This window comes from Stegostoma tigrinum, chromosome 8, assembly GCF_030684315.1.
Source record: "Stegostoma tigrinum isolate sSteTig4 chromosome 8, sSteTig4.hap1, whole genome shotgun sequence".
Lineage (NCBI taxonomy): Eukaryota > Metazoa > Chordata > Chondrichthyes > Orectolobiformes > Stegostomatidae > Stegostoma > Stegostoma tigrinum.
The window spans coordinates 60,872,073-60,894,560 of NC_081361.1; the positions used below are offsets into that span (position 1 = coordinate 60,872,073).

The 22,488-nt window shown below is 40.8% G+C and overlaps 1 protein-coding gene across 3 annotated transcripts in view; it reads left to right on the forward strand.

The window, feature by feature from the left end:
* Positions 1–22,488, forward strand: part of slc5a9 (solute carrier family 5 member 9) — a 96,307-nt gene that overhangs the window by 24,058 nt on the left and 49,761 nt on the right. For all 3 annotated transcript variants that reach the window (XM_048540048.2, XM_048540046.2, XM_048540049.2), the window contains 2 exons: positions 3,193–3,298; positions 9,806–9,886. In XM_048540048.2, the coding sequence (XP_048396005.2) occupies positions 3,193–3,298; positions 9,806–9,886 (187 nt within the window). The remainder of the gene's footprint in view (positions 1–3,192; positions 3,299–9,805; positions 9,887–22,488) is intronic.

A 22,488-nucleotide genomic window follows, 5' to 3' on the forward strand; every position in this document is an offset into this window, starting at 1 on the left:
ATTCCCGTTGTTAGATTATGCTCGAAGAAGCACCATGAATTGCTGGTACCTAAGTTAGATTTCCATGTTTCATATTGAAATCACATGAACTGCTTCAGTTCAATATCAATCTCAAAAGTTCATTTGCAATTCTCGCAGTGAAGTTTTTCACATTAGTCTTATATGTGCAACACTCTCTTAGCCCAAATTTTCCCTTCACTATTTTTCAATCTTTCTTTATTTCATCAAAACTGCAAAATACCGTAGCAAATTTTGGAATGCAAGGAGAAGTAGCTGGAAATAGTCTGAAGGTCAGGCACCATCTCTGAGGTGGTCAGAGGATATTGATTGTTTTCACAGATGAAGTGGCAACGGGTAAGATGGCAAACCTGGTAAAGCCAAAAAGAACCTGGTGACCCAGGAGCCTGGGAGGGAAGATATTAGGTTAACACCAACTGTGCTGACAGTACCACCGATGCAGTTTTTTTTAACAATGTCTCTGTCTAAGACAACAAGCATTCCCTCCTGCCGACCTTAGAAATGTGATTTGTTTAATCTATTCCTTCTCCGGCTTTGATTTGTATTGCCTTCCAATTCTCTCTAAAGCTTCTTATACCATTCTGATCTTTTCATTTCTTTCTTTCCTCTTCTTCTTGTACATGCTCCTACTCTCCAGATTATAACCCTCAGTGCTGTTTTTTTGGACCTAGCTCATTGACATTGGAACATAAATGACTGATGGCATTTTATTCTGTTCTTGCACAAATAGTTCAAGTTGGCTATCTCTTGCTGAGAGTTATTGAGTGTGCAAGAAGATAGGGAGTGTTTCTCCCACTGATGACCTAATATAGTATTTTTACCAACATCCAGGGTCATTTTGTTGTGATTGATTTTTTTTCTCGCTGAAACCTGGCACTGTGCTATTAGTTGCAATAAAAGAAAGCTATTCTTGAGCACAATTCACGTTCGTGGAAAGAAGTGACAACGCCATAAATCTTATGGATGTGTAGAAAGCACTAAACTGGAACACCTCGCAAGTAATATAAGTAACACCAAACCGAATTATTTCTTCATTGCTATATATGATTCACCTTAGTTTCATTATACCTAAATGAACATCACTGTCTTGTTTCCTCATATCTTTACCCACGGTGCTCCAGTCCTGAATTTCTTCTTCTGACCATTTGTAACCAGCAGTCAAGAGGTACTCTAGTCTGGTTTATGTAACTACTGATGAGCTGATGATTCTTCCGGTCTTTTTCCTGAGGGATGTGTGAAATTGACAAAGGACACACACTTTATCAATAGGAAGAGTTAAGTTAGTCCAAGCTCTGGTGTTTGATAATCAAGACCTGGGCTATCATATTAGAGATGGTTGAGGAAATTAGGAAATTTCCCAGGTTGGCACATCTACCTCAGGAGAACATCTACCGAAAGGTGTAATTTTCAAACAGGGTGGCAGCAGTGTGTTGTTGGAGTTGAGCCACCTGTCCCTAGACGCAGGTCAGACACAGCTGCTGGAGATGCTGAATGCCGACATGAACTGGTTATAAGGTCTTCTCAGTTCTTTGGGACTTCATTTCAGTTGCTGTGTATAATTATAGGCCATCTAGCTCTCACACCTCACAGCTCCTCCTCCAACCAGTCATTCACCAAGGCAATCTCTGCCTGCTGCCCACCCTGATAGTCCCTCATTCTTATCATACCAACCCGTACCCCTCCACTCATCCCCATAGCCCCTTCATATTTCATTGCAATTCATATGAACCCCATGCTCATTCACTGAACATTTACTCTGTACAGAACTATTGAACCCTCAGGTAGCAATAGCATCTACAGATGCAATTCATAAAGTTCCTTATGAACGGCTATTACTACAACCCCATAAAAATGCATTCAACCAGATACTTAAACTATTTTTCTAGCCAACCTGTTCAGAGATGTTATTACACATCTCTGGAGCAGCTGGGACTTGAACCCAAGCCTCTCTTGTCCAGTGGCAGGGACAGTACCAATGCACCACAAAAGGGTCCCTAACCATACATTTAAAATATTAATAACAGAACCTATAAGCACCTGACACCTGTTTTGTCATCTTTAGAGAAACAGTGAGCTGGACAGCATCTTGTTTGCACAGTGATTGTGCCCCTGCCTTTGAACCAGAAGGCCTGGGTTCAAGTCCTAACTGCTCCAGAGGTGTGTAATAATAGCTGTAAACGGGCTGGTTAGAAATATCTAAACATCAAACCAGATGGGGGTCTTGTCGCACAATGGTGGCATCCCTACTCCTGAGTTAGGAGGCCCATGTTCAAATCCTACCTTCTCCAGTAGCGTGCAATAAAATCTCTGAACAGGTTGATTAGAAAATATAAATATTGAGGAAACTGTCGATCATGCAAAATTTCCTCTAGTGTGGAGCTTTTCCAGCAAGTTAATAGGAGTCAGGGCTCTCACACAAATGTGCAAAATGAGAATTGGACGGGAGCTAAAACATCCGTTAGATTGTTTTGTTTGCAACTAAACCTGATTGATTTTGTTGAGTAGCTGTCTGACTTGGTGACTCCCCCACCAGCCGCTGCAAAATGAGGGACTTTGCCTGAAGCTTGATTGGGGAATATCAGTAAAATGACGAGCTCCCATATTGCTTTCTTCCTCCTGATCAAAGGTCTCCATGCACCCACCCCCTGCCTCCAAACTCTTCTCTGGAGCTTGGGCATAAAATTTCACCCATTTTTCTCATTCGGATGTGCCTGGACCATAGTTCTACCCTCAAGGCAGTATGGAACAATGTTGATTTTCCTAGCCTCAATCAGGAGAGGTTTTGTTATTTGAGTTAAGGCCAGAAGCCTATTGCCTGTAGTCAGCTGTAAATTATTTACCTTAATCTCTGCGTAATGGAATAAAATGGAATGTTGGAGATCAAAGATCTTTGAAGGTATGAAATGCTGATGGCTCCACAAAAGTGGCCAGAAAAGAAGAAACTGATGTACATAAAGATCACATTGTAATAAATAAATGATTTGCAGAAGTTGGTAAACACTTGTAAATCATTTAACAAAAGTGACATCATTGAAAATTGTTGATTAAATTTTCTCATGTCACTATATTTGGTACTTTAAATCAGATGGGAAATTATTACCAATTTTTTGACTAATTAATAAGCCTGAAGCTTTTGTTATTGTTTGCCTACCTTTAAATGTGTTCCTGTTTCAGACTGACATTTTCTCTGGAGCCCTTTTCATCCAAGTTGCATTGGGTTGGAATCTCTACCTTTCTACAGTGGTTCTGCTGGCAGTGACTGCCTTTTACACAGTAGCTGGTAATTATTCATATAAGAACAATTCTGCACTCTGAATGAGAAATCCTCCATGTATCACTTTTAGTTACTGTTTCTTGTCCCTATGCTACAAATTATTCTGAAGTATGGAAAATGTACAGGTGAACCTGATACTGATATTGCTCTGAAATCACACTGATACTTCACTGAAAAAATTCTCTTAGTTCTTGTGCTGGTTCCCTGTGTGCTCAGGGTAACACCAGGAAATCTCGATGGGGAAAAGTGCCGTTTTCCGACGGATTGAGTGATTACAATACAACCTGCATTTACATAGACCTCAAGTGTCAACATCCCAAGGTACTTCACAGCAGCATGATCAGACAAAGTTAAGAAGATGTCACAGAAGGGTACACTTGACTTGGTGATCATCAGCTTCATCAAAGGGATAGGTTTCAAGGAGCAGCTTAAAGGTAGAGGGAAAGAGGCAAAAGCACAGGCTGAGAAGTATGAAACTTAAGGTGTAGACATCTGGAAAGCATAACACCAAATGTGGGGAAGACACAAGAAGCCAGGTTTGGAGGCCACTGTATTCATACCTTAAAGCTTGAATAATGTATATGCAGCCTGATAGTTAATTTATTGATGGCAACGGCAATAACATTAGACAACAAATAAACCATAAAAACTGGTAAGTTTGTGAAAAAAAGAACAGTGTTCTAGGCGGTTATTGCCAGTAAAACTAAATGCCTGATTCAGATAAGATATGGATGGTAAAGAACAGCGAGTCCTTCCTTGGCCTGAAACAGTAGATTCTTGTAATAGCTCTGCCAAATGTCACTATGACAAAAAATTGACATGAATTCTAGTTTATATAATCTCTTTAAAGAGTTTAAGTATGTAGGATTGGTAGTTCATGTTAATTTTTAGGGTTTATTCCTAAAAAAAAATCATTCATTGGAGAAAATAGAGAAAAGAGAGCCACAATATGGCTTCTGTTGTCTCTCCATTATACTGTTCTTTCACTTGTTAAGATATGCTTGTTGTGCTTGCTTTTTAACATTTGACTAAAAACACACTCATACAGTTTGCAGATTTCTAAGGATCCTGTGAGGTCCTGAAAGTCAAACTGGACAATGTAGTTCAAAAAGCTGTTCCTTATTTTAAAACAAAACCCATGTCTTAATAATGCGTAGATTTTATCTGGTAGAATTCTTACGTAAGTCATCTTCTTACTGTCCTGAAATATATATTAGCACACTCAAAAAGTTAATTCAAGAGAAGTATTTAAAGCTCTACTACATAGTAAGTCTCCAATTTAAAATTGACTCAGCATTGTTTCTCTTCAACATTGTTAAGAAAATAGTGATAATTTGTTTGTTCAACTTTATGGGTTTCAGCTTGGCATTGTTTGTGACAAAATACGTGGTAGCTCATTGGTTAGCAGTGCTGCCTCACAGTGCCAGGAACCTGGGTACAATTCCAGCCTCAGGCAGAGTTTGTCTGAGTGGAGTTTGCACATTCTCCCCATGTCTGCTTGTGTTTCCTCTGGGTGCTCCTGTTTCCTCCCACAGTCCAAAGATGTGTAGGCTAGGTGGACTGGCCATACCATGGTTCCCAGGGTTGTTTAGGTTAAGTGGGTTAGACAGGGGAACTGCTGGCTTAGGGGGATGTGTCTGGGTGGGAGTGAAGACGGACGTGTGAACCAGATGAAACTGGAGACTCTGAATGCAGGAATGGAAAAATGGGGATAAGGTCTTGAGAGTAAGCAGGCTATAGAGTTATTTTCATAGAATCCCTAGGTATCCGTTTCTGTCCTGGCTGCCATTCTGAACATGTACTGAAATCCTATGCCCGACTTAGTGTTGGAAGTTAATTGGTGCAGAGATAGTAGAAACTGCAGATGCTGGAGAATCTGAGATAACAAGGTGTAGAGATGGATGAACACAGCAGGCCAAGCAGCATCAGAGGAGCAGGAAGGCTGACGTTTCGGGCTTACACCCTTCTTCAGAAATCGAAATTTCTGAAGAAGGGTCTCAGCCCAAAACATCAGCCTTCCTGCTCCTCTGATGCTGCTTGGCCTGCTGTGTTCATCCAGCTCCACACTTTGTTATCTTGGATTCTCCAGCATCTGCAGTTCCCATTATCTCTTCACCTTGTTATCTCAGTTAATTAGTGCAGTTCGTTCTTCCTGCGCTGACCGACTTCAGCCAGTAGATGGAACCTGGCCAATTAAAATTTTATCGGGTGAGTGGAATGCTGATGTTAATTTCTAGTACTTACATTTTTATTTTATTTCTTCTACATTTTGTTTATTTTGTTTTAAATGTTATTTACCTATGAATATAGACATGTACGAATGCGCACGATTTCATGTTAATGATGTTTTGAAGTTTCTTTTCTGCTGAGAAAGGTTCTGCAGTACATAACTAGAACAAAGAACAGTACAGCACAGGAACAGGCCCTTTGGCTTTCCAAGCCTGTGCTGACACATTTTGCCCTTCCATGCTAAAACTGTCTTCACTTACAGGACCTGTATCCCTCTAGTCCCTTCCTGTTCATGTATTCATCCACATCCTTCTTGAATGCTGCTATTGTGTCTGTTTCTACCACCTTCTCTGGCACTCATCACCCTTTGTGTGAAAACTATTATTATACAGCTATATTATTATACTGTATTATTTTTATATTTAGTGATTTGTTTTATTTTACAAGTAATCTCAAGTAGGAATATCCTATACTTCAATACACTTGAATACACCATCGTGAATCCTCACACATCGTACAGCATTTCAACCTGCACATTGTTTTCTCCAAACAAAAATTGTCCAAGGGAACCTAACTCTCTCTTTAGCATTGATGCCCATGGGAAACCATGTTTCACTTAAAGTTGTTTTACCTACAGTCACAATTTTCCAGAATGTAACTACAACTTTAAGTCCTATGGTCAAGTTCTATTGCATGATTTTGGTACAATTAAAAGGTAGCTGTTGCTTGAACTTTATTTAAATCTTTTTCGAAGTATTAAAAAGTCAGAGAAAGAGGGCATTCTTCTGTTTCCATAGTTAGCAGTAGTGCAACGTCAGATATTTTTTCAATAAAATCCTGCTCATTTGTAATTCCTTTCACATAACAGAACAAAAATGTAGCAAAATGTGCATTGCTAACTTTTTGAAAATTAAGCACAGGTACTAAGATCTGCAAAGATGAAGCAGTTGGACACAGATTTCATTTTAATTGAAAATGTTTCAGTAATCTGTTGATATAAAGAAATATTACCAGCAAACTGCAAAGATAAAACTGTAAACAGGAGCAATTGTTCTCTGTTGTCAGTGATGCCTGTACCCAGTGCATAAACTTCAAGCGTAATAGATGTTTCACTAACTTTGAGGTAATTACTCATACGTTTGTACAGTTTGAATTGGATTACAACTGGTTACAAATGGTGAATTTAATTTTCTGATGAAATTCTTTAATTTAAAAATGTTTTTACTTGAGTGAAAGGAGAGCAAAACTGATATTATGTATGAGTTTGGGACATGATAAATTTAGGGCAATGTGGAATTATTTTAGGAGATTAGTAGAGTGAAATATAGTAGAAGTATAATTAATTGAAGCATAGCAATAAAATGCAGGAATTTGGTCACTGAGCTGGCTTGTTCTCGTTCAGACGTTTCATCACCATGCTAGGTGACATCATCAGTGGAGCCTCTGATGAAGCCTAGCATAGTGACAACACGTCTGAACAAGAACAAGCCAGCTTGGTGAGCAAGTCAACAACCTCACCCAGAACCCGAGCTACAGATCTTTGCTAAAATTTTGAATGCCAAAATTAGTACAACAGAGAATAAAAGCAAATGAGATGTAGAACTTGCTGCCAGTTTGCTTGTTGGCTCTTTTGATTTATTGCCAAAAGGTTAATTTCACCATAATAAGGGCATAATAATATGATATTACTCACATTTTCAACTTGATTCGGCTTATACGTGGGAATCCAAGCGCAAGATTAGATATCTGTAGTAAAGCCCTGGATGCAGCAAGTCTAATCTTATTCCTAATACACCAACTTTATAATTCCATTCTACATCACATTTTGTAATATATTTTCTGTCTTTTATCAATGGTTGATCAATGGGTTTGAGGGGACCAATACACAGAACACTGCAGTCCAACCAGTTCATGCTGACCGTGTTACCAAACTAAACTGGTCCCACCTACCTTCACCTGGCCCATATCCCCGCAAACTTTTCTTATTAAAGAACTTATTCAAATGTCTTTTAAACATAGTAACTGTACTCGCATCCACCACTTTATCTGGCAGTTCATTCCACATACGAGCCACTCTCTGTGTAAAAAACATGATGTCAGGCATGAGTTTAAACCTGAGTTTCTGTTTCATGATGATTCCCAGATCACGTAGTTCATTAAAAGGAAGAAACAAAGGAAATCAGTGAATTTAAGTAAAGAAAGAGATGCATTGAGGCAGTTTCATTAGGAGCCATTTCTGGAAACAAATGGACAAAAGCTTGACAGTGTATTCCCCCACTCAGTTTGAAAATGACAGGCAATCAAAGAAGGAACCGAAAATAGATTGTTCAAAAACTATTTTTGAAATAATATCCCTTCTTCTGGCAGTGTCACATTTTGACAAAATGGTGACTGTGAAGCCTGGCTACAAAACGGTGGACAAGACATTTCTGCACCGGCCCCCGTCCACCCTTGCTGATTGACCTCAATGTTGTCCTGCTTACACTGTAACACAGTTGGCATTGAGCAGTGAGTAAGAGTGGGCACAATGCTTTAAAACAGTGGGAAGGAAGGAGATACTGTTATTGGAGGGTGCCCTTTGCTTCTCAGGGCATCCCCCCAGAAGATAGCAATTTCCCCACTTTCCTTCCCACCCTTACATACTCTAAAACTCACTTCTCACCACCTCCCACCCTAACCCCGATCACCCTGCCTCCTAAGTTGACAATACTCTCCTTGACAAGTGGCCCTGACTTATCTGGATCTATGGATCCATTGGACTTTTTTTTTCTTTATTCATTCACAGAATGAGGGCGTCACTGACTAGGTAGCATTCATTGCCCATCCCAAATTTCCCAGAGAGCCGTTAAGAGTCAACCGCATTGCTGTGGGTCTGGGGTCGCATGTAGGCCAGACCAGGTAAGAATGGCAGTCTCCTTCCCTAAAGGACATTAGTGAACCAGATGGGTTTTTCTGATAATCGGCAATGGGTCCATGGGCATCGTTAGACTCTTAATTCCAGATATTTATTGAATTCACATTCCACCATCTGCCATGGCAGGGTTCAAACCGAGGTCCCCAGAACATTACCTGGGTCTCTGGATTAACTGCCCAGCGATAAAACCACCAGGCTATCACCTCTCCTTAAAGGGCCTCTTTTGTAGGCCTACCTGTAGCCCTGGCACTGCCCGCTATAGAACCCTGATTCTGCTGGCCAGTCAGATTGGACATCAGGTCTAGAGGGTTAGACTTCTTCCCCATTGAGAGGTGTATTGTTTGAACCTGCCCACAATGCATTTTGGCTTGTTGTACATCGATCGGCTCACTGCCAACTTCTTGTAAATTTCTGCCCCTTATCTGTGTTGCTCTGTTATTGCCTCGAGATAGTGCTTGTCAATCTTTAAACATAGCCCCATGTTCCCAGCCCTGCCTCCTGCTCGGTAAAAGTAAAACTCTATTCAGCATTTTTCCCAATATTACACCGGAGGTTATGTGAGGACTCTGCATCAAACCTGTGTAGTGTAACACACAATATCATGGACCATTAGAACTCCAATATACAGTGATATTCCAAAAAAAAGAAAATTCAAGAAAATAAAATGTTGCCCTCCTCTCGAGAACTGTAAGATAATCATTCGTCCCCTCTCCTCCCCCCACTGATAATTGTATTATTAGTTGACAAACATCTTGTTAGACATACCACCCAGCACATGCATCAGAGCTGAAATAAGATCAAATCATGTTCGATAGCAGTGTTAACAAAGGCCAACATTAATTTATTATCTAATTGGTGCATTGCACAGGAAACTAAAGAAGACGGGAAAATTTTACATAAACATGTATCGTGAATGTACTTAGGCACTTGAGAGCTAAAGTCCAATTGATTAATATTTCAAATTCTCTGCCAGTCCGCAACAAAATAAAAGGAAGAGGTTAAAATATTGAGTTTAAATCCCTTTTACTTAAGTAAATAAACACAACTCTCTCAAACCTTCCTTCCATACATGTCCCGTTTTCTCACTATTAAATTGGCATTCTGTCCTGATATATCTTCTGTGTTGAACGTTTCATAGATCCTTGTATAATTTCTCATCATACATGTAATAAAACAAGTTGAAATTTATGCTGGGAAGAGCATAAGTTCTCTCTCACTCCATATGCTGAAGTATTCTAGAAAGACTTCTCTTAGTTTAAATTAATCTAAAAGCTTCAGGGAGTAGCTTGACAATGTTTATATCGGATTTATTATTTTCAGTCTGGGATTATTTGCTCAGTAAATGGATATTTTTGTCTTCCCATTGACAGGTGGGTTGACGGCTGTGATTTACACAGATGCTCTACAGACGGTGATTATGGTGGTTGGAGCTATCACACTTATGTTCATTGGTGAGTCTTTCAGTAAAAATTGTACACATTAGTTAGGTGTATGGAGAGGAATGAATATGTGCTGGTGAGTATATTCAATTTACTGACTTAAAGCCCACACATCCACCATTTGTCTGTTCGCTGGAATATGATGGCTTCGGGCTGGACACCAATAAGGTTTTAATATAAATAGACTATCAGCAGCTTCTGATTGCATTATCTGGGAAGGATAACTCACCGAAAAGCTTTTATATTTCATTAAATATGTGTATTTTCCTATATTGTATTGAAAACCTAGCCTAATGTTCATGAGTCTGAGATGTATGATCTATGTTAAAACTTTATGGCCCTGTAATTATTATTACTTTTTCAAACACATTATGCTGTCTGTGCCGCACAAGTCTATGTCTACTCTTAAAAAAAAATCAGTTGCTTGACATGTCCTCTCTCTCTCTAAATTTCCTGCTCAGCTAGAATTTATCTCACCAATCTTGTCATTTCAATCATTGTCACACTCCTGGCTCTGCTGGCAGATCAACAGCCTCTGATCAGGATGATTGAAGAAGCATTTAACCCAAAGCAAAACCAGTTTATACCTTTGTGGAGAGGGGGAACTGCACTTCACTGGAAGAAAACAGCCATGGACAACTGAGGAGATATGGCCCAGCATAAAAGTAAAAGAAAATGCAAACAAAAATGCAAAAGAAGGCATGCAGCCTGCTGAATGGGAATGATACAAAAACCAGCAAAGGACGAGAAAGCAATTAATATGAGTGAACTAACTGCACAGAGGCCGGTATCCTGCACCGTGTACATGTACACAGGGTCTGACCAGCTGGCTTAAGCCAGTCCCTAGACTGAGACTTTCTGAATATCCTGTTTATATCTGTCAGCCAGGGCTCCCTGATTGACTATGGGGTTGTTAACTTGGTCCAATGAGATCCACCTGGCCTTGATTCCAATCTCTACAATGAGTTGCTAAAATTGGTGAGGAAAGGAGATTTGCCAGGGACAACGGAATCAAAAGGAGAAATTTATAGTTACATAAAGGAAAAACAGGTGGTCAGGAGCAGCATTGGCCCACTAAAGACTGAAAGTGGGGATATTTTCAATGAATGTGGGGAAATGGTAGATGTGTTGCATAGTTACTTTGCCTCAGTATTCACTGTAGAAAAAGAGAAGAGCTTTGCTGGAAATCCTAATGAAATTAATAGTGGATCGGGAACACGGACTGAGTAAAATTAACTTAAGTAGAATATCAGGAATGTGGAAATTAACTGAACTAAAGAGCAACAAATCCTTAGAACCTGACAGTTTCCAGGCAAGGCTGTTAAAGGAAGCAGGGTAGCACACTGTAAACACCCGAACTATACTTTTCAGAGTCTAGATACTAGTCATTTTGCTGAATTGGCAAATTGCTTGTGTCACACTTAAGAAGGGTGGAAGAGGAAAATCTAGGAATTACAGACCAGTTAGCTAACATTTATGTGAGGAAATTGTTGGGGTCTATAATCAAGGTTAGGATAACTGATCACCTTGAAGATTTTAAGTTAATCAGGGAGAGCCAGCATGGACTCATGATGGATAGATCGTGTCTGACAAAATTCACTGAATTTTTTGAGAAGGTGACTCAGGAAGTTGCCAGGGGAATGTCTAGGCGTATTGTTGATATGGACTTTCAGAAGACATTTGATAAATTCCCACATGATTGACCATTAACTGTAGTAGAAACCCACAGCATTGAGGGGGAATTGGTTGAGTGGCAGGAGACATAAAGTAGCAACAATGGGTAGGTACACAAGTTGGGAGAATGTGACCAGTGGTGTTCCACAAGGGTCAGAGATAATGGGAACTGCAGATGCTGGAGAATTCCAAGATAATAAAATGTGAGGCTGGATGAACACAGCAGGCCAAGCAGCATCTCACCTATCCCCTCCCTACCTCCCCACCTACACTCTCTCCACCTATCTTCTTTACTCTCCATCTTCGGTCCGCCTCCCCCTCTCTCCCTATTTATTCCAGTTCCCTCTCCCCATCCCCCTCTCTGATGAAGGGGCTAGGCCCGAAACGTCAGCTTGGTGTTCCACAAGGATCTGTGTTAGTGTCTCAAATATTCACATTATTTATTAAGGCTTGGATAATGACATAGAGAGTCATTTATCAAAATTTGTGGATGACCTAAATTTAGGCAGCAGTAGCGACAGTGTAGATGATGGCATTACAAAGAGATATTGATAGACTAAGTGAATGGGGAAAACAGTGGCGTTTGGCGTAGATTTTTAAAATGTCACAATATGATCAAGAAAGCTAATGGAATGCTGGCCTTTATATCTAAAGGACTAGAATGCAAGGTCGCAGATGTTATGCTGTAGTTATACAAAACCCTGGTTCAACCCTACTTAGAGTACTGTGAGCAGATCGTAGGAAGGATATATTGGCCTTGAAAAGAGTACAACATAGGTTTACAAGAATACCTGGACTTCAGGATTTAAGTTATGAGGAGAAACTTTCCAATTAGGCCTGTTTTCTATACAATTAAGGGATGATCAGATTGAAGTCTGCAAGATATTAACATTAAAAGACAACGTAGATAAAGATAAACTATTTCCACTGATTGGGGTCTCTAGAACCAGGGGGCGTAGCCTGAGAATTAGGTCCAGACCATTCAAGAGAGATGTTAGGAAGCACTTCTACACACAAAGGCCGGTAGATGTTTGAAACTCTCTTCTACAGATTGCATTGGATGCTGCATCAGTACAGTTTTATTAAACAAAGGCATTAAGGGATACAAGCCAAAGACAGGCATGTGAAGTTCGGCCACAGATCAGCTATGCTGTCATTGGAATAGGGGCTGAATGGCCTACATTTCTTCCTACGTTCCGATGTTCTTTATTTTCCTGCAGAATCTCTGCTTATTCCTGAACAAGTTCCTTGCCATTCATTGGAAACAGTTGTAAAGACATTTTGCCTTTGATCAAAGCATGGTTTACTGGTGGAGGCTCCTTGCCTCTCCATTTTATGTACACTTTCTGTGATTTGACTTACCCAAACACAATAAACAATGGGCCCCTTATCACAAAATTATACCATGAGCTCTAATGTTTCTTTGAGGCAGGCCCTCAGGATTAAGGGTGACGTTCTTTCATTCTGGTGTTGTGTGTCCTGAGTTTGACTTTACTAGGCCATTCCTGGTTCTACAAACTCTGTAGCAGGTGGGTCTTGTAAGTTCCTGCCTCTCCTTGTGTTTTGCCTCCACCTGGGCCCATCAAAGTCACTCAATGTGGTTGGCCCCTGTGTGGTCCACCAGGCCATCAATGGGGATCTTGTATTTCTCCGTGGATGCCACTAGAGCATCTTCTGTATGATCCTGGCTGGTTGTGACAAAACTCAGGATAGAGTGCTCATTTTGGGAGTCCTGTGTGGCCCACTCAACAGTGCAGGGTGACTGTAACCGATGTTTCGAAGCTGGGAATTTTGATGAGAGAGGTTCTAATATTGGAGATGCAGGAAGCTTCGCTGGTTATATTTCTGAAAGGATTTGAGATACCTCCTGCATGCTGTCCACATCTCTGCTGCATGCAGGATGGACGGTAACACAACTGCCCTGTAGGAATGAGCTTAACGTTGGGCTTGAGGTCTTTATCATCAAACGCTGGGTTTCTGAGATAGTTTAAGACAGTGCTGGCACACCCGGGGCAATGTTGAATTTCATTGTCCCTGTCTTATCTCACTGAAAGAAGGCTCCCAAGGTATGAGAATCAATCCGTTTTTGCCCAGTGGCTTGCCATGAATTTGGGCAGCTAGAGGGCACCGTTACACAGTTGGAGCAGGCTGTTTGAGCACCTTTGTCTTCTGAATGTTTAGTCTAAGGCCTGTTCTGTCAGACACCTCTGCGAATACATCGAAGCTGGTTTAGAGCTTGGTCTCTGAGTGGGCACACACAAGTGCCATCTGTGTGCTGCAGCTGAGAATGGAGGCCAGGGTCGTCATGGTGCTGGCGTGGTGGTGATGCAGGCGGAACAGGCTCCTGCTCATCCTGCAGATTACCTCCAAACTAGTAGAAAGATTAATGAATATGAGATGGAGTGTTGCAGCAAGGAAGATGGAGAATAGTTTTGATGAGATGGGCTTGCTTGACCCCAGATTGCACTCATTATTGGATCCCTGATGGATTTGTTGGTGAGATCACAGCTGGCTTGCTACTGTGCAGCAGATAGAGGATGGTCATGATGAATTTTAGGGGCAGCCAAGTTTGACGAAGATATTCCATCATCCTCCAGATGACAGAGTCAAAGGCCCTGTTGAAGCCAAAGGAGGAATATGTATAGAGGTTCCTGCTGCCCTGTAGTTTTATTCGACTTACCTTGCTGCGAAGCTCATGTTCAATCTGCCTCTTGACGGATGGAATCCACATTGAGGCCCGTGGAAGATTTTTGAAATGACCTCATGGAGGACAGTAACGAATGGAAAATAAAAACCGGTGCGATGAAAGATGAGCTGCGGATTTGCTGTGAGTCTGTTCCAAGTCACTGGTGTAGACCAATTTCACTCCATAATGTCTAAAACTTGCTGGGCTTTGGGAAAGGGACAACACATTGGACTAATTGGACGACAATTTTAATGATTAGATCAGGCCCTCTGGAGTAAATGACTGTTGCGTTACTGTAAGATTCTAATAGGGCAGGAAAAGCAGTCACTGTAAGGTGTGACTGTGAACTGAAGGACATCACCACCCTTTCCCTGAAGTTCCAAGATCGGCAGAGACAGGAGCTAATGAGCTAGCTCCTGCCTTGTCACTGACACTTATATAGCAGCAGCTGGAGAAAAAGTGAGCAATGAGCATTTCAATGATGATGGAAATAGTTAACTTGAGATTGAACTGGAATGAATTCAATAGTAAGTATCATCTCTAGATTTCCATATGGGATTGCAGATAATACCGCGAACCTAGGTGTCAGTGTGTCCTTTAATAATAGGTTAGGAAGCAGATTCACAGCTAAGTTTGCACAGGTATAGAATTTCCAGCAGAGGTCACTGGTTAACAAACACAGCACTGACTAAGATAATAAAATGTGAGGCTGGATGAACACAGCAGGCCAAGCAGCATCCCAGGAGCACAAAAGCTGATGTTTCGGGCAGTTGTTTGTTGCGAACTGCACCTCCCAGTCGCAAACCATTTCCACTCCCCCTCCCATTCTTTTGATGACATGTCCATCATGGGCCTCCTGCACTGCCACAATGATGCCACCCGAAGGTTGCAGGAACAGCAACTCATATTCCGCCTGGGAACCCTGCAGCCATATGGTATCAATGTGGACTTCACCAGTTTCAAAATCTCCCCTTCCCCTACTGCATCCCTAAACCAGCCCAGTTCATCCCCTCCCCCCACTGCACCACACAACCAGCCCAGCTCTTCCCCCCCACCCACTGCATCCCAAAACCAGTCCAACCTGTCTCTGCCTCCCTAACCGGTTCTTCCTCTCACCCATCCCTTCCTCCCACCCCAAGCCGCACCTCCTTGACCTGTCCGTCTTCCCTGGACTGACCTATCCCCTCCCTACCTCCCCACCTACACTCTCTCCACCTGTCTTCTTTACTCTCCATCTTCGGTCCGCCTCCCCCTCTCTCCCTATTTATTCCAGTTCCCTCCCCCCATCCCCCTCTCTGATGAAGGGTCTAGGCCCGAAACGTCAGCTTTTGTGCTCCTGGGATGCTGCTTGGCCTGCTGTGTTCATCCAGCCTCACATTTTATTATCTTGGAATCTCCAGCATCTGCAGTTCCCATTATCTCTCACAGCACTGACTAAATTCACCAGGGATCCTCCTATATCATCTGGTTTAATGCAACTCTAGTAAGATTACTGGTGAAGCTTCTCATGTTTCATTTAAAAGCAGAGAGCACTTTCTACCTGTTTTTATTCATTTATAGGATGAGGGTGTCACTGTCAAAGATATCCGTTGTGGCCCACCCTTAATGACATGTACAAACTGAGAGCAGGAGGAGGCTATTCAACCCATCAAGTGTGCTCTGCCATTCAATAAGATCATGACTGATCTAGTTAAACTTCAAGTCCTTTTATCAGCCCAGCCCTAAAAACCTTGCACTTATTGTTTGACAAGCATCAGTCAACTGCTGCCATAATAATATTCAGACTCTTGCTTCCATCATCTTTTCAAGAAGCCTGTCTAAGTTTTTAATTTGTGTAAACTTAATTAAGCCTACTTTAAATGGTAATTTGTATTTGGTGTTAAAGTAAAACCTACAATTCAAAATCTTGAGCTTTGAGCAGGTTCGTTTTTATGAGGTGCTTTGAAAGAGTGCCCTCATTAAAAACTGTCTGAACTTGCATTCCCAATCAGTGAGTGAACCAACGCCTTTTGGCTTGGATCATATACATTTGGTGCATGAGCTCAATTCAGCTTTGGACAAAGTTCTTGCATTTACTAGATAAGAATGTTTACATCTTCAATTTGTGAAAACCTAATTTTGCCTAATCCTCATGAACTGCTTGATCGAGGCCCTTTTTCTTGGGAGCATATATAAGCAGCCAATTTAGTGTGATTTAGCTCTTGAGTGTGACTTACAACAGGATATCAGAGTTGTACATCTCAATGACCATGACTTACAATCAAATGTACTCAAGGAACGCAACTTCCAATAGAGTGCAGGTGTTGAGCATCTCAAGGTGTTCAGTGGTAGGAGGAGAGAGAGATGTTTGGTTTCTTTTGCCGAAATAAAGCAGCTGATTCCTGAATAAGACTGATGTATATTTCTAGTCTTTAAACTGAAAATATGTTGTTTTATGTGTTTGGGTTTTCAGATTATTTTTCCTTTTTCTTAAAATATAAGATATATTAGTATAAGATTGATATTTGCATGTAAGAAAGGAAATTAAGATAAATAAAATGTTTAGAGTGGGTATTCATCATATCTAAAAACTCATGATTAGAGTGATTTGGTTAATAACTGAAATAAAATACGATAGAGATGGCAGGTTGATGATGTGTTGTGCCTATAGTATGTGGAAGCTGCTGGACACTAAGGACACTCCACTACCTCCCCATTCACTCCACATCTGGAACAAGCATTTGCAGCTCAAATAAGTTTGGGTCTGAGTTGAAGCGCTGCGCCCCAAGCTGCAAGACATTGTGCCACTTCAGAAATGGTGAAATTTACTGGGACACTTTGCTCCAGGAGGTAGGCACATTTCTGAGATTATGTCATTCAGTCATGGGCTGTGATCAAAGACCAGCAGAACTGATTGTAGATGAGACACATACAGGAGCAGCTATTGATGAGACTTTGACCCTGCAGTTACCCAACAGTTGTGAAGTGCTTGTAAGCTATATGGATGAAAGTGGGATGGCAGGAAGGACAAGTGAACTGGTATTCAAGTAGAGGGAGAAAATAGGAATGTGGTAGTGGTGGGAGTCAGTAAAATTAGAGAAGTTGGATAATGTTCTCTGCAGCTGTGAGCTGGAATCCCAAACACTGTGGTGTCTGTGTGGTGGAAGGATTAAGAACATTTCCTCAAGACTGGAGATGAACTTGGAGTGTGAAGGGAGGGATCCAATTATTGTCATCCATGTTGGTACTCACCACATTGATAAGACTGGAATGGAGGGTGTGCTGAAAGACTTTGAACAATTAGGAGCTCAACTGAAACTAAGGAGACTATCCAAGGTAATAATCTCTGGAATACTCCCAAGACAAGGGCAGACTGATATAGGATCGATAAAGTCAAGGAGTTAAATTCAGCTCATGATGTACTGGATCAAGTATTGGGATAGAAGGGAGCAGTCCCAATGAGATAGCTTCACATGAACCAAGCTAGGACCAGTGCCCTAGAGCATTGAATATTGAGAGCTGTTATCGAGGCTAAACTAACTGGGGTAATGTTTGGGAAGACGTTTACATGGGCTTACAAAACAAAGAAAAGTAGGAGATTCTAGAATTAGGGTCACATAAATAAAATAAGAGGTGGCCCATTCAAAACAGAGATGAAGAAAAACAAAATTTTCCGCCGGTTGTAATCCTTTGCAATTCCCTTCCTCGGAAAGACAGTGGATACAGAATCATGACATTTTTAAGGCAGAACTTGATAGATCTTGATAAGGGAGGAAAGATTATCAGGGATATGCAGGAATGTAGACTTGAGGTTCAAATCAGATTGCCCGTGATCTTATTGAATGGCAGAGCAGACTTGAAGGGCCGAGTGGCCTGTTCTTGTTCCTTGTTCAAATGTAAATGATATAGTAGCAATACAGGGGAACTGCTTTGATAATGATACCCAGAATGGGGTAGGAAAAGATAAAGTTGATGAGTAAGTGCTGCAAAAAAGAAAAAAAAAATGGCTCTTTGACTCAAATGATTGTAGTATCCAAACCAAAATGAATGAATTGACAGCATAAATAGAGGTTGATGGGTATTATCTTACAGCCATTATGGAGACATAGTTACATGGAAATGAAATCTGGGAACTGAATATTGAGAGATATGAGATTTTTCAAAAAGAAAATCAGGAAATGAAGGGTGGTGGGGTAGCTTTGTTATTGCAAGATTAGTTGAGTATGACAACAAGAAATGATCTTGGACTGGATTAGATAGATTCCATACGGGTGGAGGCAAGAAAAAGCAGGGAGATCGGCATCAATCACGGTTAACAAACGAAGTTAAGAAGAGCATCAGATTGAAAGAATCCCAAATGTTAGGAGTAAACCAGAGGATAGGGCAAGTTTTAAAAGCCATCAGAAAGTGGACCAAAAATAAAAAAAATGGAGAAAATAAACTGAGGACAAATTAGCAAGGAAAATAAAAATGTACAGAACAAACTTCTTTAAATATGAGAGGCCAAAGTGCCCGTTAGACAATGAAGTAGTAAGGGAAACCAAGAAATGGCAGGAGTCGAATAAATACTTTGCATCAGACTCCACAGTAGAGGGCAACACTATCATTCCAAAAATACTAAGGAATCAAGGGGCTAAACAATAGAAGAAATAAGCGCAAGGTGAATAAATTATTGGAAAGGGCTCTGAGATAATGGGATTTATGATCACTTGGATAGGCACAGTTTGATTTGTGATGGTCAGTGTGGATTTGTGAGGGCTAGATCATGCCTCACAAACCTTATTGAATTCTTTGAAGAGGTGACCAAACGTGTGGATGAAGGTGGAGCAGTGGATGTGGTATACATGGATTTAAGTAAGGCATTTGATAAGGTTCCCCATGATAGGCTCATGCAGAAGGTAAGGAGGCATTGGATAGGGGGAAATGTGGCAGATTGGATTCAGAATTGGCTGACCCTTAGAAGACAAAGGGTGGTATTGGGTGGAAAATATTCAACATGGCTCTCAGTTACAAGTGGTGTACCACAAGGATCTGTTCTGGGTCCTTTTCTATTTGTGATTTTAGTAAATGATTTGGATGAAGGATGGAAGGGTGGATTAGCATGTTCGCGGACGTTATGAAGGTGGGTCATGTTGTGGACAGTGCGAAGGGCTGTTCTAGGTTACAAAGGGACATTGATAGGATGCAGAGCTGGGCTGAGAGGTGGCAGATGGAGCTTAACCCTGAAAAGAGTGAGGTGATTCATTTTGGAATGACAAACTTGAAAGCAGAATACAGGGTTAGCAGAAAGATTCTAGGCAGTGTGGAGGAGCAGAGGGATTTTGGAGTTCATGTCCACAGTTTCCTGAAAGCTACCACCCAGGTGGATAGAGTTGTTAGGATGACGTATGACGTGTTAGCTTTCATTAATAGAGGGATTGAGTTCAAGACCCATGAAGTTATGCTGCAGCTATACAACAGCCTAGTTCAGCCACTTCTGGAGTGTTGTGTCCAGTTCTGGTCGCCTCATTATAGGAAAGATGTGGAAGTGTTGGAAAAGGTGCAGACGAGATTTACCAGGATGTTGCCTGGAATGGAGGGAAGGTCTTACGAGGGAAAGGTCGAGAGAGCGAGGGCTTTTCTCTTTAGAAGAACGAAGGATGAGAGGTGACTTGATAGAGGTGTACAAAATGATCAGAGGTATAGATAGAGTGGATAGCCAGAGACTTCTTCTAAGGATGGACATAGCTATTATGAGGAGGCATAGTTTTAAAGTGAGTGGAGTTAGGTATAGGGGAGACGTCGGGGTAGGTACTTTACCCAGAAAGTGGTAGGGGCATGGAATGCATTGCCGGAGAGGGTAGTGGAGTCGGCCTCATTAGGGGCATTTAAGCGGCTATTAGATATGCATATGGATGATAATATAAGGCAGGTGTGGAGGTTAGATTGACCTTAGGTTGAGGGTAAAAGTTCAGCACAACATCGTGGGCCGAAGGGCCTGTACTGATCTGTGTTCTGTGTTCTGTAAGACCCATCACTAGAGAAAAAGTACGGGAGCAGCTCATGGGCCTAAAGACCAATAAATCCCCTGGATGTAAAATAAATCAAAGAACTACAGATCTAACACAAAGGCAGAAATTGCTGATGAAACTCAGCAGGTCTGGCAGCATTTGTGACAAGACAGCAGAGTTAATGTTTTGAGCCCAGTGTCTCCTCTTCAGAATCAATAATCCCGAGACCAGATGGGTTGTATGCTAGGATTTTTAAATAGGAAACTAAACATTATGGATGCACAGGTGATAATCTTCCAGGAATCTTTAAATTCTGGAAAACTTGCAGAGAATTGGAAAACTGCCAATGGACACATCAATGTTCAAAAAGCAAGGGAAACAGAAAAAATGGTAGCTATGGACCAGTTAGCTTAACATGTTATTAAGAATATATATATTATAAAGTCTGTTATAAAGGATGCAGCAGCAGACCATTTTGAAATACATAATATAATCAAACAGAGTCAACATAGCTTCATGAAAGAAAATCATGTCTGAAAATTTATTAGAGTTTGTTAGAATTCTTTGAGGGAGTAACAAGCAGGATAGATAAAGGGGAACTGCTGGATGGAATATATTCATATTTTAAAAGGGGGCTCAATCAGGTACCATTCATAAGGCTTCTGAATTAGATAGAGCTTGTGGTGTTGGGGTAGTATACTAGTTAAAGTAGAGAATTGGCTAATTAATAGAAGACAGAGTTGGGAAAAAAGGGGCATTTTCAGGATAGCAACAAGTGGAAATGCCATAGAGATCAAAGCTGGGTCACAATTATTTACAATGTATTTTAATGATTTGGATGACAAAATTAAATGTACTATTTCACAGTTTGTGGATGACACAAAATTAGATTGGAAGCTAAGTATTGAGGATGACAAAGAATCAACAACAGAACAAAGACAGATAGAATGAGTAGGTGAAAACATGGCAGATGGAGTTTAATGTGAGGATATCCATTTTGGCAGGAAGAATAGGAGAGTTGAATATTTTAAAGTAAGGAATGACTGAACAAAGTTGCAGTACAGAGCAACTTGGGGTACTTGCGCCTGAATCATAAGATGTTGGAGTCCATGTTCACCAGGTAGGATGAAAGGCAAATGGACTGTCCATCTTTATTTCAAAGGGAATTGAATATAAAAATATTCAGATCTTATTGAAAGTGTGTAAGGCACTAGTCAGACCACAGCAGCAAAACACCAAATCTTCTTACCTGCAGGGGCCGGGGCACAGAGTCCCCGTAGATAACAAAAAAAATGCAGATAATGCTCTAGTATACTGTGAAGGACTACATGATCTAACTGGATGATTCAATAGGAAAAAAAATGTGGCCACCGCCAACTTTGCAAGTACACAGATCAGTGGATAACAAAAAGTGAGTGTACTGTGAACATTATAATCATGGCATAGACCAGTAACTTATAAACAAATTGAACTCCCACTTATTAAATGAAAAAATTATGGCACAAGTGTTCACAATTTACCACAAAAGCTTTTACCGTACAAGAATTTTTTTAAAAAAGCAAGTGCTACTAATCTCTGCTGTATTTCATAAACACTCATTCTTTAAGTGTAAAAAATCTTTAATAGAATGCTTTCTGACCAACCACTGGAGGATGGAATAGCCAAGTGGTATTGTAGTGAGACCATTAATCTAGAGATCCAGGTAATGTTTCTCTCAATGTAAAATTAGGTAAGAAACCACGGTGTGAAGTGGACACGAGAGTCTGCAAAGGTACCTAGATAGGTTGTGAAGGAGAACAGTTTGGCAAATGGGAGTATAACGTGTTAAATATGAAGTTGTCCACTTCCACAGGAAGAATAGAAAAACAGAATACTGTTTAAATAGAGACAGATAGTAAAATGCTGCTGTACAGAAGGGTCTGAGCGTGAATCACCAAAAATTACCAGGCAGATATTACAAGTGGTTAGGAAGGCAAATGAAATGTTAGCTTTTATTGCAATGGCAATGGAATAAAAAAAAGTAGGAAGTTAGTTGTTCTTCAGATGTATACAATGCATCAATAACACACTTTTGTTCATCTCAGTATTCTTGCATTGCAAGCACTTCAAAGGAAGTTCATTTAGCAGATTTCTGGCTTTAAGAGATTATTTTGTGAAGAACATTTGAGAATGTTCAGTCTTAACGCATTGTAGTTTAGAAGACTGAAGAGCCATCTGTTGAAAAATTGGGATTTAGAGGGGACCTGACAGGTTAAAAGCCGAGAAGATGTTTCCCTTTCTGATGC